We start from the raw sequence: 18,060 nt of genomic DNA, 5'->3' as shown, positions 1-18,060 counted from the left end.
GGTAGTCCATGATTGACTTAAGATTGTTGACATGTATTTTGGTGAAGCTTTCGTAGAGTTGTTGACGAGAATGATTAGACACGTTGATGTTTGTGAGTGGTAGTCCATGATTGACTTGAGATTGCTGACATGTATTTTGGTGAAGCTTTCGTAGAGTTGTTGACGAGAATGATTAGACACGTTGATTTGACATGTATTTTGGTGAAGCTTTCGTAGAGTTGTTGACGAGAATGATTAGACACGTTCATGTTTGTGAGTGGACCTTAACGAATGGGTGTCCAGGAGGCGAGATAGATGAAATAAGGAAAGAATAGAAGAATGATAGATATAATGAATGCTCTCAGGATAACCACTACATAATCACGTGTTTCATAGCCATTCCAAACACACTCCGCCTAGACCAATGGATGACCAGAAGGGTGAGATCGGTGAGATAAGAAAAGAGGAAAATAATGATATCTATAATGAATGCACTCAAGATAACCATTAATAATATGTTTTCTAGATAGCCCAGACACCCTCCGCTAAGCCCAATGGATGACCAGGAGGGCGAGATCGATGATATAAGGGAAGAGGAGGAGAGTGATGACGGTGTAGAGATGAGCGAAGAGGAGGGAGATGAGGGGTGGCAGGGAGGGGAGCCAGCACCCACCCCGCCGCCTGCCTCCCCCTCCCCGCCCCCGCCACCACCTCCAGCAGATCCGCCCCAGCAGCCCGACCCTTCGCCCCCGCCCTCCCCCTCCCAGCCAGCCTCACCCCAGCTCTCCGCGTCACCCCATGAGGAGGCCCCAGGTGTGTGTGTGTGTGTGTGTGTGTGTGTGTGTGTGTGTGTGTCATGTCCTTTTTTTCTTTCATTGATATTTATATTAAAGCAAAAATTACCTGGTATACGAATATCATGATTCTCTCTCTCTCTCTCTCTCTCTCTCTCTCTCTCTCTCTCTCTCTCTCTCTCTCTCTCTCTCTCTCTCTCTCTCTCTCTCTCTCTCTCTCTCTCTCTATCTATCTCTCTATCTATCTATCTATCTATCTATCTATCTTTCTATTTATCTTCCTGTATATATAACAAACTGCTAAAATCTTTCGTCTTCCCCCCCCTTTCTCCTTCTGTCCGGTCAGGTCGCGGCGGCAGCTCGTGGGAGGCGGTGCTGCAGACCCTGGGGCCAGATCACCCGCTGCTCAGGGGCTTCCAGGAGGCCAAGAGGCGGCAGCTGCGCGAGGAGAAGAGTCAACTGCAGCTTCGCCTCATGCAGCTGGTAAAGGAGGCCGTGTTTTTGAAGCCTCTTGCTACGACTTTTTTATATTCTTAGCGTGCATTTTCTGCCTTCATAGTGAGCATTGTGCCGTTAATTCGATCTCCTTCCTGAGTAACTATCAGTGGCTTAGTGAAGTCTGACTGTAGGAAATCCGTAGTCAAGGGGTTAACTGATGTGTGCATGTGTTTGTCCTTCCAGCGGCAGCAGACTAGTGACCTCAAGCGGGAGAACGTGACGCTGGGCTCCAAGATGTTCGAGGTGCAGCAAGCCGTCACCAGAGCGCAGGTGTGTTCTTACCGCGGAGGGGGCGAGAAAATAGGTGTGTTTTTACCGTGGAGGGGGCGAGAAAATAGGTGTGTTCTTACCGCGGAGGGGGCGAGAAAATAGGTGTGTTCTTACCGCGGAGGGGGCGAGAAAATAGGTGTGTTCTTACCGCGGAGGGCGAGAAAATAGGTGTGTTCTTACCAAGGAGGGGGCGAGAAAATAGGTGTGTTCTTACCGCGGAGGGGCGAGAAAATAGGTGTGTTCTTACCAAGGAGGGGGCGAGAAAATAGGTGTGTTCTTACCGCGGAGGGCGAGAAAATAGGTGTGTTCTTACCGCGGAGGGGTCGAGAAAATAGGTGTGTTCTTACCGCGGCGGGGGCGAGAAAATAGGTGTGTTCTTACCGCGGAGGGGGCGAGAAAATAGGTGTGTTCTTACCGCGGAGGGGGCGAGAAAATAGGTGTGTTCTTACCGCAGAGGGGGCGAGAAAATAGGTGTGTTCTTACCGCAGAGGGGCGAGAAATTAGGTGTGTTCTTACCGCTGAGGGGGCGAGAAAATAGGTGTGTTCTTACCGCGGAGGGGCGAGAAAATAGGTGTGTTCTTACCGCGGAGGGGGCGAGAAAATAGGTGTGTTCTTACCGCAGAGGGGCGAGAAAATAGGTGTGTTCTTACCGCGGAGGGGGCGAGAAAATAAGTGTGTTCTTACCGCGGAGGGGCGAGAAAATAGGTGTGTACGTACCGCAGCGGGGGCGAGAAAATAGGTGTGTTCTTACCGCAGAGGGGGCGAGAAAATAGGTGTGTTCTTACCGCGGAGGGGGCGAGAAAATAGGTGTGTTCTTACCGCGGAGGGGGCGAGAAAATAGGTGTGTTCTTACCGCGGAGGGGGCGAGAAAATAGGTGTGTTCTTACCGCGGAGGGGGCGAGAAAATAGGTGTGTTCTTACCGCAGAGGGGCGAGAAAATAGGGTGTGTTCTTACCGCGGAGGGCGAGAAAATAGGTGTGTTCTTACCGCGGAGGGGCGAGAAAATAGGTGTGTTCTTACCGCAGCAGGGCGAGAAAAATGGTGTGTTCTTACCGCGGAGGGGCGAGAAAAAAGGTGTGTTCTTACCGCGGAGGGGCGAGAAAAATAGGTGTGTTCTTACCGCGGAGGGGGCGAGAAAATAGGTGTGTTCTTACCGCGGAGGGGGCGAGAAAATAGGTGTGTTCTTACCGCGGAGGGGGCGAGAAAATAGGTGTGTTCTTACCGCGGAGGGGGCGAGAAAATAGGTGTGTTCTTACCGCGGAGGGGGCGAGAAAATAGGTGTGTTCTTACCGCAGCGGGGGCGAGAAAATAGGTGTGTTCTTACCGCGGAGGGGGCGAGAAAATAGGTGTGTTCTTACCGCGGAGGGGGCGAGAAAATAGGTGTGTTCTTACCGCGGAGGGGGCGAGAAAATAGGTGTGTTCTTACCGCGGAGGGGCGAGAAAAATAGGTGTGTTCTTACCGCGGAGGGGCGAGAAAATAGGTGTGTTCTTACCGCGGAGGGGCGAGAAAATAGGTGTATTCTTACCGCGGAGGGGGCGAGAAAATAGGTGTGTTCTTACCGCGGAGGGGCGAGAAAATAGGTGTGTTCTTACCGCGGAGGGGCGAGAAAATAGGTGTGTTCTTACCGCGGAGGGGCGAGAAAAATAGGTGTATTCTTACCGCGGAGGGGGCGAGAAAATAGGTGTGTTCTTACCGCGGAGGGGCGAGAAAATAGGTGTGTTCTTACCGCGGAGGGCGAGAAAATAGGTGTATTCTTACCGCGGAGGGGCGAGAAAATAGGTGTGTTCTTACCGCGGAGGGGGCGAGAAAATAGGTGTGTTCTTACCGCGGAGGGGGCGAGAAAATAGGTGTGTACTTACCGCGGAGGGGGCGAGAAAATAGGTGTGTTCTTACCGCAGCGGGGGCGAGAAAATAGGTGTGTTCTTACCGCGGAGGGGCGAGAAAATAGGTGTGTTCTTACCGCGGAGGGGGCGAGAAAAATAGGTGTGTTCTTACCGCGGAGGGGGCGAGAAAATAGCTGTGTTCTTACCGCGGAGGGGCGAGAAAATAGGAGTGTTCTTACCGCGGAGGGGGCGAGAAAATAGGTGTGTTCTTACCGCGGAGGGGCGAGAAAATAGGTGTGTTCTTACCGCGGAGGGGGCGAGAAAATAGGTGTGTTCTTACCGCGGAGGGGGCGAGAAAATAGGAGTGTTCTTACCGCGGAGGGGCGAGAAAATAGGAGTGTTCTTACCGCGGAGGGGGCGAGAAAAATAGGTGTGTTCTTACCGCGGAGGGGGCGAGAAAATAGGTGTGTACTTACCGCGGAGGGGCGAGAAAATAGGTGTGTTCTTACCGCAGCGGGGGCGAGAAAATAGGTGTGTTCTTACCGCGGAGGGGGCGAGAAAAATGGTGTTCTGTCTGTAGTGTTTTGGTTTCGTAAAGTTTATTTATGCTGCAGGTTATTGAGTATAGTGATAAAAATTGTAATGACAGTCTCGTTCTCTCAAACCATGACTATTCTGAACCTGCTCATTGATTACTTTTTGAGCAGGCTGAACACACATAGATAGAGATAGATAGATAGATAGATAGGCAGTTCACCGACCACAGAAGCATAGATTACACAGATATACAAACAAGGAGAGAATTCACACACACACACACACACACACACACACACACACACAAACAACGCAATCCTCGAAGAAAACAGAGATAAAAACAAAACAAAAAAAAAGTCCACAATGATAACGATGATAACCTTATACTAATCATCATCATCATCATCATCATCAGCCGTTCCTGCCCTTCCTCCAGCGTTGCCAGATTATCGTATTCACCACATCGTCTTTATTACTTTTAAGCCTCAAACTCTCGTACCTCCACAAATAACGAGAGAAAATTGAAGTTAGCGTTAAAACTCCTATTTATTGATGTTTGTTTGTTTGTTTTTGCTATAGCTATCGGTCAGACACTACGAAAATGCAATGCGATGACCTTCCTCCCTTCACATCTTCTTTCCTTCCTTCCAACGGCGCAGGTCAACCTTGATAAATCGAAAACGGAGCGGCGGCGGACCCAGGAGATGGTGGGGGCGGCGCGGGAGGCCATGGCGGCGGCGCTGAGGCAGGAGCAGGAGGTGGTGGCGGCCATGACGGCGGCACGCAGGCACGGTCAGGGGGGCGCGGGGGGCAGAGAGGCACAGTGAGGGTCCGGGGGGGGCAGACAGGTACAGTGAGGGTCCGGGGGGGGGAGGGGGGACAGGCAAGTACAGTGAGGGTCCGGGGGGAGGGGGGCAGGGAGGCACAGTGAGGGTCCGGGGGGGGCAGCGGGGCCAGGAAGGGACACGGAGGGGGGCGGTGGGTATAGGGACCAACAGCCATGATAAAAAAAATATTAATGCATGTTATTATTATTATCATTATTATTATTATTATTATTATTATTATTATTATTATTATTATTATTATTATTATTATTATTATTATTATTATTATTATTATTATTATTTTACAACAAAGGAGACAGCTCAAGGGCACAAAAAAAGGAAACAATAATAAAAAAAAGCCCTCTACTCGCTGCTTCTACAAAAAAAAAATCAAAAGAGGTGGCCGAAAGCGAGGTCAATTTCGGGAATTATCAATACATGGTTATTAATTGCGTAATCCAGCTGAGGAACGTTTGTCATGGAGCAGCAACGTTAGAAGAGACATATGATTGTTTTTCCATCGTAATTTATAGTTTCGTAATATCCAGCCTTTTGCAATACACAAGCACGAAGTGGAGGACGTTTAATAGCACCGACGATCACACAATATTACTTAAACTACCAATCTGAACTGTCTCCTTAGATGTAAAAAAAAAAAAAATAATAATAATAATTCTAACAAGTCTATGGGTATTCAAGCACTCCCGTCGTAATCTTTGTGGTAAATTCAGTTCGTGTGTGTGTGTGTGTGTGTGTGTGTGTGTGTGTGTTTTACAGCTAAGGAGACAGTTCAAGGGCGTAAAGAAAAATATTAAAAAAGCCCGCTACTTACTGCTCCTGTGTGTGTGTGTGTGTGTGTGTGTGTGTGTGTGTGTGTGTGTGTGTGTGTGTGTGAACAGCTAGTGGAACATATTTAATCATGGAAGTTATTATAAATAGTTAAGGAGTGTAACTTTAATACGGAGACACGAAAAAGCACACCACGGCATAGAAAACCCATCCTTGACCTGTGTGTGGCTGTGTTGTTGCCGCAGAGGTGGAGATGAAGCGCGAGGTGGAGCGACTGGGCAGCAGGGTGGCGGCGGTGAAGGAGGCGCGGGAGGAGAGTGACGGCGACGTGACCACCCTGACCCGCGTCCTGCACAAGACTGCCTGGGACCGCGCCGCCCTCGAGAAGGACAAGATGCTTCAGGTAAGCGTTGACTCTTTGGCCGGTTAGGATGAGAGGCAGAGAGGAGAGGAAGAAACAAAAGAAGATCAGTAGAAGGAAAGGAGGGGGAGGATGGAGACGTTGGAAATTAGGGAGTGGAGAAGAAGGAGGAGATCATTATATTAGACACGAACACTTTAATCTTTCACAAAGCACACTATCCTGTCAATACACTCTTCGTTTCAGGATATGCTGGTGGAGCGGCTGACGGGAGCGCTGGAGCGGGAGCAGGCCACGCTGACGACGCTGGACGAGGCGAAGAGGGAGGAGGCGGAGCTGGCGCGTGCCCTGAAGGAGCGGGCGAGGCTGCAGGAGGAGGAGCTGCTGCATCTGGGTGGGTTGGGAAAGAGAAATTCAGGGAGGAAAAGGAGGATAAAGGAATGGAGGAGAGAGAGAGGGATGACGTGGATGTGTAGATAGATAGATTGATAGATAGATAGATAGATTGATAGATAGATAGATGAATAGATTAATAGACAGACAGACAAACAGACAGAGAGACAACAGCCCACATCGTCATCTTTCTCACGCCCTCTCAAATAAGTCTTTCTGATTTTCTTCTTTCGTTTCCTCTTCCTCCTCTTCCCTCTCCTCCGTTCTCTTACCGATTCTCCTCCTCTCTTTATGGCCTTGCAAATAAGTCTTTTTTCCTCTTTTCCTCCTCCTCCTCCTCCTCCTCCTCCTCCTCTCTTCTCTTACTGATCCTCCTTCTCCTCTTCCTTCTCCACCTTTCCTTATGACCTTGCAAATAAGTCTTTTTTCCTCTTTTCCTCTCCCTCCTCATCCTCCTCCTCCTCCTCCTCCTCCTCCTTCTCTTCTCTTACTGATCCTCCTTCTCCTCTTCCTTCTCCACCTTTCCTTATGGCCTTGCAAATAAGCCTTTCTCCTCTTTTCCACTCCCTCCTCCTCCTCCTCCTCCCTTCTCTTACCGATCCTCCTTCTCCTCTTCCTTCTCCACCTTTCCTTATGGCCTTGCAAATAAGCCTTTCTCCTCTTTTCCTCTCCCTCCTCCTCCTCCTCCTCCTCCTCCTCCTCCTTCCATCCTCGTCACACATTTTCAGGAGCAGAGATGAAGACAAACAGTGAGAGAAAGAAAGAAAGAAAGAAAGAAAAAAAAAAGCACTCTACCCTCTCCCCCTCCCCCTCCCCCAACAGAGTGTGAGGGCGTGGGCGTGAAGCGGGCGTGGGAGGCCAACGTGGTGGTGCTGCAGAGGAGGTCAGATGAGCACGCCCGCGCACAGGAACACCTCCAGCACCTGACGGCGGAGCGGGCGGGACTCAAGGCGCAGGTGAGGGGAGGAGGAGGAGAAGGGAGAAGGAGGAGGAGGAGGATGGAGGGAGGAGTTAGACAATGAGGAAATGGATGAGGAGAAGAAATAGAAGGAAGAGGAGGAGAAGGGAAAAGGAGGAGGATGGAGGGAGGAGGGAGACAATGAGGAAATGGATGAAAAGGAGAAGAAATAGAAGGAAGAGGAGGAGGAGGAGGAAGACAGTGAGGAAATGAATGAGGAGAAGAAAGAGAAGGAGGAGGAGGAGGAGGAAGACAAGGAGGAATTCAAAGGACGAGGAGGAGGAGGAGGGAGACAAGGGGGGGAGGGGGGGAGGAAAGAGGAGGAAAAAGAAGACAAAGAGGAGGAGGAGGAGGAGGAGGAAGACAAGCAGGAAAAATATAATAATAATAATAATAAAAATAATAATAATAATAATAATAATAATAATAATAACAATAATAATTACCCTCGTTCCCACACTCAGCTACACAACACAAGGAAGGACGTGAGGGAATTGCAACTGGAACACGAACAACAGTCATGCAGGTGAGGCCAAAATGAGATAACTGCTTGGGGGAGGTCGGTAGGCAAGAACTGTTTGGGGAAGATCCATATAGGTAAGAACTGTTTAGAGGAAGCATAAGAGCATAAGAACGTAAGGAGTCTGCAAGAGGCCGGTTGATCTATACAAGGCAGCTCCTGTACACTCAACCCCACCTTACCTCACCATCCATGGCTTTATCTAACCTCTTCTTGAATGTATCTATGGTATTGGCACCCACAACATGGAGTTTAGGGAATATCCATAGACGATAACTGCTTTGAGGGAAATGATAGAGAAGAACAGTTTGGGGAAGATCCGAAGACGACAGCTGCTTAGGGGTGACTGGTAGAGAAGAACAGTTTGGGGAAGATCCGAAGACGACAGCTGCTTAGGGGTGACTGGTAGAGAAGAACAGTTTGGGGAAGATCCGGAGACGACAGCTGCTTAGAGGTGACTGATAGAGAACAGTTTGGGGAAGATCAGAAGACGAGAGCTGCTTAGAGGTGACTGATAGAGAACAGTTTGGGGAAGATCAGAAGACGAGAGCTGCTTAGAGGTGACTGATAGAGAACAGTTTGGGGAAGATCCGGAGACGACAGCTGCTTAGGGGTGACTGGTAGAGAAGAACAGTTTGGGGAAGATCCGAAGACGACAGCTGCTTAGGGGTGACTGGTAGAGAAGAACAGTTTGGGGAAGATCCGAAGACGACAGCTGCTTAGGGGTGACTGATAGAGAAGAACAGTTTGGGGAAGATCAGAAGACGACAGCTGCTTAGAGGTGACTGGTAGAGAAGAACAGTTCGGCGAAGATCCACAGACTAGAAATGCTTAGAGGATATCGACAGACAAGAGCTATTTACAGGGAACTTCCTCTAACTGGGACATCTAGGGGCCAAATTCTTACACATTTTGGACCCCAAGTATATATATTTGACAAGGCCTTCGTATTAGTTCTGGGCATTTCCAAGGGTAGTTTTATGACCCTGGCGGTAATTTGATCATCCTTCTGTACCATGAACTTCAAAAAACACACATTAGAACCCGATTGATCTCCTTTACGACCTCTGGAAATAGATCATGTTAGCGGTGAAAGCGTCTCAGAATGCCAATCGTTGAGACTCGAGACGCCCTTTCGTTCCCTCTCCTCGGCTGCAGGTTGTTGCGGATGGAGCGAGACGTGAGGAAGCAGAGGGAGAAGCTGACGGCGACGCGGGAGGAGGCACAGCAGCTGGCGGAGAGGCACGAGGACCTGGCGGCGGCGGTGGAGCAGCTGGAGACCCGGAGTGACGCCATGAAGAAGGTGGGTGGCGGTGGCGGCGGCGGCTGTGGTGGTGATGGTGGTGGTAGTAGTAGTAGTAGTAGTAGTAGTAGAGGTAGTGGTGGTAGTAGTAGTAGTAGTAGTAGTAATAGAAACGTCACAAATAACGATCAAATAACCAACTATAACCACTAAATGAACTCTCTCTCTCTCTCTCTCTCTCTCTCTCTCTCTCTCTCTCTCTCTCTCTCTCTCTCTCTCTCTCTCTCTCTCTCTCTCACGCAGGAGGCCCAGGAGCAGGAGCGGCTGAAGGAGCGAATGTACAGCGAGGTTCGGGTGGCCACGGAGCGCTGGCGTCGGGCGGAGGATCAGGCGCTGGCGAGGCTGGCGCACCATACGGCCGCCACGCGAGCCGCCAGGAACCTCAGGCGCGCTGCAGCCGAGGCCCGCGCGAGGTGCCGTCAGCTGGTGGGTCGCGGGGAGAGTGATTGCAGGGTGGGGTCTGAAAGGGCTATTTTTTCTTTTATTCTCTCTTTTTTAATTTATTTTCAGACCCGTTTTGAAAGACTGAATGGCATTTTATTTTTAGTGTTTTTTTTTTATCTTGTTTTTATTTTTTTTATACTCGTTTCTCTTTCCTTATTGGTATTTAGTGTTTTCCTGTTTATTTTCTTATTTTTCTTAATTTTTTTCTGCTCGGCTTCTAATCTTTTCTTTTTCTTTTTTTTAAATTTTTGATGAGTTGCTTTTTCCTCTTCTTTTTCTTCATTTCTCTTCTCACTCGTTTTGAAGACTGAATCGCTTTTTATTTTTAGTGTCGCTATTTTTTTCTCTTCTTCATTTTTATTTCTCTATTTATTTCTGCTCGTTTCTCTTTCCTTATTATGTTCTGCTCGTGTTGGAAGGTTATTGAATGACTGTTTATGTTTAGTGTTGCTGTTTTTCCTCTTGTTTTCTTCAATGATCTTTCAACACGTTCTGAATGGCTGTTTTCATTTCGGGTCATGCTATTTTTCTCTTCATTTCCTCATTTATTTTGTCCACTCATTTTGCAAGGCTTCATTTATGCCTCGTTCTGGCGGCCTCATTCACCTAGGCCAGTTTCACAGTTCCCCATGATGGGTTAGTAAGCTCCCAAACCAAGACCAGAAGCTTCGAAACTTCCTTGTATAGTGTCTGGTGTTTATATTTAAGTTCACAAATTTGATGAAACTATGCGGGAAAAGTCTTGTGTATTTAGTGTGGCATCGAAGACCTCACCATTTTGGATTGTATGGGATTCTATAGTTTGGTTCGGACTGTTACGAAGACACTGTGTTGGACTCTGAAATCGGCTCCTAGTGACTGTCATATTAGCTCGCCATCGTCCATATCCTTAGCCTTTCATTGAGCACTAAAATTATGAATCCCACCACCCGCACGCACTTTTGTTTTCTGGCTCAGTTATCAAAGGCGAAACTACTCTACCGTTAAGGGAACTGACTTATCGCTAATGTCCTCCTGCGCTGTTGCTGTGTCGCCCTGCAGGAGGACGAGCTGGTGGAGAAGGAGCGGGGTGCGGCGGACGCGGCGCTGAGGGCCTCGGATGCGCGGGTCAGCGTCTCCGCCCTCACCGCCACCAAGGACTCCGTGGCTTCCGTAGTGGACCAGCTGAACGCCACGCTTGACGGGTACGTACTGGCTTATCTTAACGAGGAGTGGTATGGTTTAATTGACTTATACTTCATCATCATCATCACCATCATTACTGACTTATCTTAACGAGGAGCGGTATGGTTTAACTGACATACTCCATCATCATCATTATTTTCTGTTCAACGTCAAATCTTTCCTTTATTTCTTGTGAGGTTAGACGGTCATTGATACGCTTCCAACCATGTATATCCATTGCCTCAGATTCTCCAATTCCTTATATTTCCAAATCCTCTTCAACACACTGCCTCCATGTCTTATTTTAACTATAATTCCCATTTACTTATCCATTAAGTTAGGTAGGCCTCTTTATACCATTTAAAAACCATCAATGTCACAATACAAAAACGTTATTTCTGTGCTTGCTGTGCGTGAGGTCCTGTGGCTCAGACGGGTAGCCTATTCTTTTGGTGTGTGCGTCCTGAGTGTCTGTGTTTTGTCAGGCTGGAGAGGGAGCTGAAGAGAGGCCACGAGAAGGTCAGCACCAACGAGAGTGCCGTGGATCGCCTCAACAAGCAGCTGGCCAAGGTGGTCGAGCTGGCGCAGGTAAGGCTCCCGCACACCACACCTCCAGCACCTCGGCGCCACTCTAGTCTTTGTATTGTGACGTATGCATACCTGTCAAGTCTTACGTTTTTTGCGTAGGTCTTACGTAATTTCGGTGATTTTTAAGTCTTATGGCGTAAGTTGAAAATCTTACGTTTTTTCTCCGCTTGCGATGTGGGTTTTTTTTTAATATGTTTGTTTTAAACCATTTGAAATATATCATACGCGGCATATTTAAATTCATGTGAGCGTGCTGAGTAACGGTTACTGTTACGGTTAGTGTGTGTGTGTGTGTGTGTGTGTGTGTGTGTGTGTGTGTGGGGTGGGGGGGGGGGAGGTACTCGTGCACCCTGCTTGAGTCCGTCGGAACCATAAATGTCAAGTCTTACGTTTTTTATACACAAACTTATGGTCTCTAACGCAAAATCTTCTGGCAAGACACCACAGTAGCTTGACAGGTATGCGTATGTGCAAAAAAAATCAATGTATCAGTCTAACAGGAGTGCATCACAGCGCGAACAACACCTCTAGCTTAGCATCCCCACCTCTCTGAGCCTTGGGGAATCGTTAAAACACTAATTCAAAGTCTCGGGAAAGCTCAAGTTCTCACAGCACATTATGAAAGACAACACAAACTTCCCTTGTCGTCAGTTATCCGTGATCTTGCCCTTTGATCTTGTTATTATACCTCAGCCTCGTTTGTAAGATTCCTCTATTTATATTTCTTCTTTGTCAGTGGTTTCAAATAGAGTTGTAAGTCATAGCTGTATTGATATGTCAGTTTATCTTCCTATGTATTCATAAGTAGGTATATATTACTCAAGGGGTAGCCGGCAGATACCGACCTTCCTTGTATTATTCTTTGCATCGCTAAATACAGTATTATGCAATATTTGACTGTTACATGTAGGGTCCGTTATACGTTCCAAAACTTGCACGAGTATACGAGTGTAGGTGAGCCATTCTGACCATCGGGGGTACTGTTGAACGCTGCCTCCTCCACATCAACTATTTCCAAGGGCCAAAAAAGGAAATCACTCAGGTTCTATTGATTTGTTATTAGGCTCATGGTACAAAAGAAGGGTCAAACTACCACCAGGGTCATAAAACTACCCATGGAAAGGCCCCAAACTCCTAGGAAAGCCTTGTCAAATAGGTGAACATAGGCGACGAAATGTTTAAGAATACGGCCCTATACCTCTTGGCCCAGGGGAGTGAGGCGCCCCCCGCCGAGCGTGAGGAGCGTCGGTTACGTCTGCTGCTGCACGACCGCGCCAGGGAGTGCGCGGCCCTGGAGGACGAGGCGCTCACCGTGCACCGCCACCTGCTGGAGGCGCGGGAGGCGCGTGACATCCTCACCGAGAAGATATCACGCCTCTACCAAGGTGAGGATTGCTCCTGTGCGACTCTCCTTTATTTCAGCCCGGGACATTTTCCAGTTTGCACCCACTGTTCGCTTCCACCAAAGACTACTACTACTACTACTACTACTACTACTACTACTACTACTACTACTACTTATTATTTTTCCTTCTCCTCCTCCTCCTACTACTACTACTACTACTACTTATTATTTTTCCTTCTCCTCCTCCTCCTCCTACTACTACTACTACTACTACTACTACTACTACTACTACTACTACTACTACTACTACTACTACTACTTATTATTATTATTATTATTATTCCTTCTCCTCTTCTCCTTCTCCTCCTCCTCCTCATACTACTACTACTACTACTGCTACTATTACTACTACTACTTCTACTACAACTGCTACTGCACATTCCTCTAGTCCAGTAATATCTTAAAGTGGGGTTTATTTACACTACTAAATATATTCAGTGTGTTGTTTTTCTTATCTTAGCGAGGAATTATATCAATATTTTCCTGTAGTTAAAGCGTTTACGTCTGCATGAAGAGTAACTTCCTGCTCGCTGTACTTTATGAGCATCACAGGTGCACGACACTAGAGGGAGTATCTATGTTCCAGAGCTGAGCGCCATGCGGAGTCGCCAGGCGCGGCTGGAGGGCGGCGTGCAGCAGGAACAGGGGGCGCTGAGGGAGGCCGAGCGGCGGCGGGAGAGGCTGCACCGCGCCCTGGCCACGGTGGACGCCAGGCTGCACCAGGAGTCCCAGCTGAGGGAGGCCGCGTCGAGGGAGGCCGACGCCGCAGAGACGCACCTTCTGGCCAAGCTGAAGGTATGGGCCGTCACGCTGTTGTCTCGTCTTCCTCTATGTACTGTTTCCTCTATGCTGTTTTCTCCTCAGTCACGTAGCAGTTTTAGTACTGTTACACTGTTTAGCGTCATTATCACTGTTGTTTGTGTTTCCCTTCATCATCTTCATTCATCACTACCATATTGTTCTCTTCAGCAATGTTCCCATCACTGTTCTCGTCCTCAGGAGCTGGAGCAGGAGGCGGCGAGGAAGGGCGCCGAGCTGGAGAGGATGAGGAACAAGAAAGAGGAGATCGAGGGGACGCTGCTGGCTGCGACGCGGGAGAGGACGGAGTGGGAGAAGAGTCTGGCCGAGCTGAGGAGCATCCAGGAGACACTGAGGAAGGACTTGGGAACGGAGGGCGACCTGCACGCCATGAAGACGGAGATCACTCGTATGCAGGTAGAGTTGGCCTCCTCCTCCTCCCCCGTGTAAATGATAATAAAGTTTGGTGTTAGACTGGAAAGGTGGATGAATTGTGATAGTATGTTGTTTGGTAGTAGTAGTAGTAGTAGTAGTAGTAGTAGTATAAGGAGAACGAGGAGGACGAGGAAGAGCAGATGTAGTCGTAGTATTAGTAGTAGTAATAGTAGTAGTAGCAGTAGTAGAAGTAGTAGTAGTGGTAGTAGTAGCAGTAGTAGTAGTATAAGGAGAACGAGGAGGACAAGGAAGAGCAGATGTAGTCGTAGTATTAGTAGTAGCAATAGTAGTAGTAGTAGTAGCAGTAGTAATAGTAGTAGTAGTAGTAGTAGTAGTAGTAGTAGTAGCAATAGTAGTAGTAGCAGCAGCAGTAGGTATATATATGTAGCATTACGGACAGCCTAGCCAGAGAACCCCCACCCACTAAGACGGCCTCGACACAGACTCGCTGGCGCACGCTGCAGACCACGCAGAAGGAGCTCTCGGGCCAGCTGGAGCAGTGCGTGTACGTGGAGGCGGCGGTGAAGACGCGCACGCTGGCCACCGTCTCCAAGCTGCGCCGCGACCCCAACTCGGCGCGCGCCACCACGCTCATGCACGAGGATATACTCAGGAGGAAGCTGGCCAAAGGGAGCAAGGTGAGGTGGGGGCCGGCTCTGTACTTATCCTGCAGCTTGCCCTACCACTACTACTACTACTACTACTACTACTACTACTACTACTACTACTACGACTACTACTACTACTACTACTACTACTACTACTAATACTAATACTAATACTAATACTTATTATTATTATTATTATTATTATTATTCCTCCTCCTCTTCTCCTTCTCCTCCTCCTCCTACTACTACTACTACTACTACTACTACTACTACTACTACTTCTACTACGACTGCTACTGCACATTCCTCTAATCCAGTAATATCCTGAAGTGAGTTTATTTACACTACTAAATATATGCAGTGTTTTTAAAGCTATTTTGTGCCTTGTTTATATATAGTTCTTTGGGCCAGATTCACAGTTCCCCATGATGGGTTAGTAAGCTCCCAAACCAATACCAGAGCCTTCGAAATTTGCTTGTATAGTGTCCGGTGTTTATATTTAAGTTCACAAATTTGATGAAACTATACTAGAAAAGTCTTGTGTATTTAGTGTGGCATCGAAGACCTCACCATTTTGGATTGTATGGGATTCTATAGTTTGGTTCGGGCTGTTACGAAGACACTGTGTTGGATTGTGAAATCGGCTCTTTGGGTGGTATTTTAAAACATTTCGTCGCCCAAGTTCACATATTTGACATGGCTTTCGTAGGAGCTGTAGGCATTTCCAGGGGTAGTTTTATGACCCAGGTGGTAGTTTGACCCTTCTTCTGTGCCATGAACCTTAAAAAACACTCATGAAAACTTGATTGATCCCCTCTTTGACCTTTTGAAGTAGTTGATGTGAGAAGCGATGGTGTCTTAAAATACGGCCCTTTGTGTCCTCTGCGGTAGAAACTGTCCGAAATCGAGGCCGCGGTGGGGTCGGCGCGCACGGAGAAGAACCGGCTGAGCGAGGAGGGGCAGCGGCAGGAGCGACTGTACGCCCACAACGTGCGGCTGCTGCAGGAGGCCGCCACCCACCTCGAGCAGAAGCTGATCAAGAAGCAGGAGGTACGTGCGTGCGTGTGTGTGTGTGTGTGTGTGTGTGTGTGTGTGTGTGTGTGTGTTCAAAAGATAAGTTTAACCCCTTTGTAGTAGTTGTAGTAGTAGTAGTAATAGTAGTAGTAGTAGTAGTAATAGTAGTAGTAGTAGTAGTAGTAGTAGTGAGAAGTAGTGACCTAGGAAACCAGCATTCATGTTAAAATTGATTCCCTGAACTTGGTCACTAAAAAATTGCACAGCGTGACTCGAGTATTCCCGGTGGTTCCCGTGCGTGTGCGTCACCCAGAGTCTTGTGTCACAGGAACAGCTTCGGCTCCAGGAGTGTCGGGCAAGACTACGCCACCTGACGGCGGTGCGGGAGAGCAGGTACAAGATGCTGGCGGCGGCGGGGGAGGAGGCGCAGCAGGCGGTGCGGGAGAGGCTGGCGGCGCGGGCCCTGGCGTACAGTGGGGTGGTGGCGCAGCTGGAGGCGGGCTACCCTCAGATGGAGATGAAGCTGCGCAACATGAAGGCTCTGCTGCAGAACTTTATGGAGTGACCTGCTATCTCCACCGCGACCCACTCCCTCCCTCCCTCCCTCCCTCTCAACACCATGCAGGATTCCCTTACGCCTTCCCCCGCCACGCCCTCACACCATTCCCAGCCTCCACCACCACTACCACGTACACACCAGCATCACCACCTACACCACTACATACGCCAGCACCATCACCACATACACCAGTACCATCACCACCACCACCAACACCACTACATACGCCAGCACCAGCACCACCACTACATAACACCAGTACCACCACCACCACCACTACATACACCAGCACCAGCACCACATACACCAGTACCACCACCACCACCACCACATACACCAGCACAACCACCACCACCGCTATTCACAGGTATATCCTATCCACCGCACACACAACCACCACCACCACCATCCTTATCACAAACGCACCTCTATTTTTTTCGAGGAACTATTTTCTTACCATAACTCTGACTCTGCCGCACACACCGATAGGCGGGACGTGTGTTTGTAATGAAGATGAGGCTGTCGTGGTTAATTCTCATGTTGTTTTATTATAATCCCCCCTGCAGTTCTTTAACCCGTCCGCTGCGATTGGTACGGATTTGGCCTTCCTTGGTAGCCTGGTAACATATAGTCCCAGGTCTTTCTCTGCCTATGTGGTGGACAGTGGAGTGTTTCCCATGTGGTATTGGTGTGCTGGGTATCCCCTTCCATGCTGCAGGACTTTACATTTTTTTTCATTGAATTGTAACACCCACTTTTTGCTCGATTCTAGTAGCTTGGTGAGGTCTGACTGTAGGAAATCCGCATTCAAGGAGTTAAAGCTTCATATTCTTGAACGTATCGAGCTCCCATTAGACTGTTTTCCAAGGCCACATAGTAAATTGACCGGGTTTGCTTGAGTAGTTTTTCCCGTTCAAAGACTCAGAAGTCGGGTAAAACTATTTGCTAGGATCACAAACTAGGCCATGACAATCCCAGCAACTTATACGATAGGCCCCATTAGACTGTTTTCCAAGGCCACAGAGTAGACTGACCGGGTTTGCTTGAGTAGTTTTTCCCGTTCAAAGATTCAGAAGTCGGGTAAAACTATTCGCTAGGATCACAAAACTAGGCCATGACAATCCCAGGAACTTATACGATAGGCCTCATTAGACTGTTTTCCAAGGCCACAGAGTAGACTGACCGGGTTTGCTTGAGTAGTTTTTCCCGTTCAAAGATTCAGAAGTCGGGTAAAACTATTCGCTAGGATCACAAAACTAGGCCATGACAATCCCAGCAACTTATACGATAGGCCCCATTAGACTGTTTTCCAAGGCCACAGAGTAAAGTGACCAGGCTTTCTTGAGTAGTTTTTCCCGTTCAAAGATTCAGAAGTCGGGTAAAACTATTCGCTAGGATCACAAAACTAGGCCATGGCAATCCCAGGAACTTATACGAGAGGCTCTACAAACAGACGTACTGAGGCGGCGATATATTTAAGAATAAGTGATTTTTTTACTCCACTGAATTCACGTGTAATGAACCGACTTGACACTGGAAAAGGCCTTCAGATCCCCTCATGGTCAAGGCTTTTTCTACTCAAATGTTCAAAAGGACGGTAGAAGTAGTAGTAGTAGTAGTAGTAGTAGTAGTAGTAGTAGTAGTAGTAGTCGAAGCAGTAGTAGGTAGTAGTAATAGCAGTAGGTAGTAGTAGTAGTAGTAGTAGTAGTCCTAATAGTAGTAACAGTAGTGGTTTAAGCAGAGGGACGGTTAAATCTGAATTTCCTTTTCCGGTCAACCTTTCAATATAGACAGTGAAATATGACACAAAGCTCCGTAGAGTTTTTAGTTTCATTTTACGTTGGTTGATATAGTTTATAGTTGCATTATTCTCGTAGTGATGAGATGAATATGGATGCATTTTCCTGGAACATCTATATTTTTCATTCAGTCTGTTCAACAAATAAGGTAATTCAAGGAAGTGATTTCTGAAAGATGGGGGACTAAGCCAAA

General features: G+C 48.0%; 1 protein-coding gene across 3 annotated transcripts; it reads left to right on the top strand.

The window, feature by feature from the left end:
- The first annotated feature begins 192 nt into the window (after positions 1 to 192).
- Positions 193 to 16,603, top strand: LOC126987557 (coiled-coil domain-containing protein 40-like). 3 transcript variants are annotated; one of them, XM_050844625.1, is made up of 18 exons: positions 193 to 792; positions 1,120 to 1,256; positions 1,455 to 1,541; positions 4,562 to 4,694; positions 5,764 to 5,921; positions 6,126 to 6,273; positions 7,095 to 7,228; positions 7,695 to 7,756; positions 8,909 to 9,053; positions 9,297 to 9,479; positions 10,539 to 10,681; positions 11,147 to 11,249; positions 12,460 to 12,634; positions 13,241 to 13,449; positions 13,654 to 13,869; positions 14,331 to 14,525; positions 15,387 to 15,545; positions 15,838 to 16,603. In XM_050844625.1, exons 1-18 carry the CDS (start codon positions 534 to 536, stop codon positions 16,072 to 16,074), a joined length of 2,883 nt encoding a protein of 960 aa, XP_050700582.1. In that variant the 5' UTR covers positions 193 to 533; the 3' UTR covers positions 16,075 to 16,603. The 3 variants fall into 3 exon arrangements, with proteins under 3 accessions (XP_050700582.1, XP_050700580.1, XP_050700581.1); XM_050844623.1 differs by having other exon boundaries at positions 13,241 to 13,869; XM_050844624.1 differs by lacking the exon at positions 14,331 to 14,525 and having other exon boundaries at positions 13,241 to 13,869.
- Positions 16,604 to 18,060: the final 1,457 nt, after the last annotated feature.

Source organism: Eriocheir sinensis, chromosome 65 (genome assembly GCF_024679095.1).
Source record: "Eriocheir sinensis breed Jianghai 21 chromosome 65, ASM2467909v1, whole genome shotgun sequence".
NCBI classification, from domain to species: Eukaryota; Metazoa; Arthropoda; class Malacostraca; order Decapoda; family Varunidae; genus Eriocheir; species Eriocheir sinensis.
Note: the sequence above shows the minus strand (reverse complement) of the source record. Positions and strands in the feature narration are given on the sequence as shown.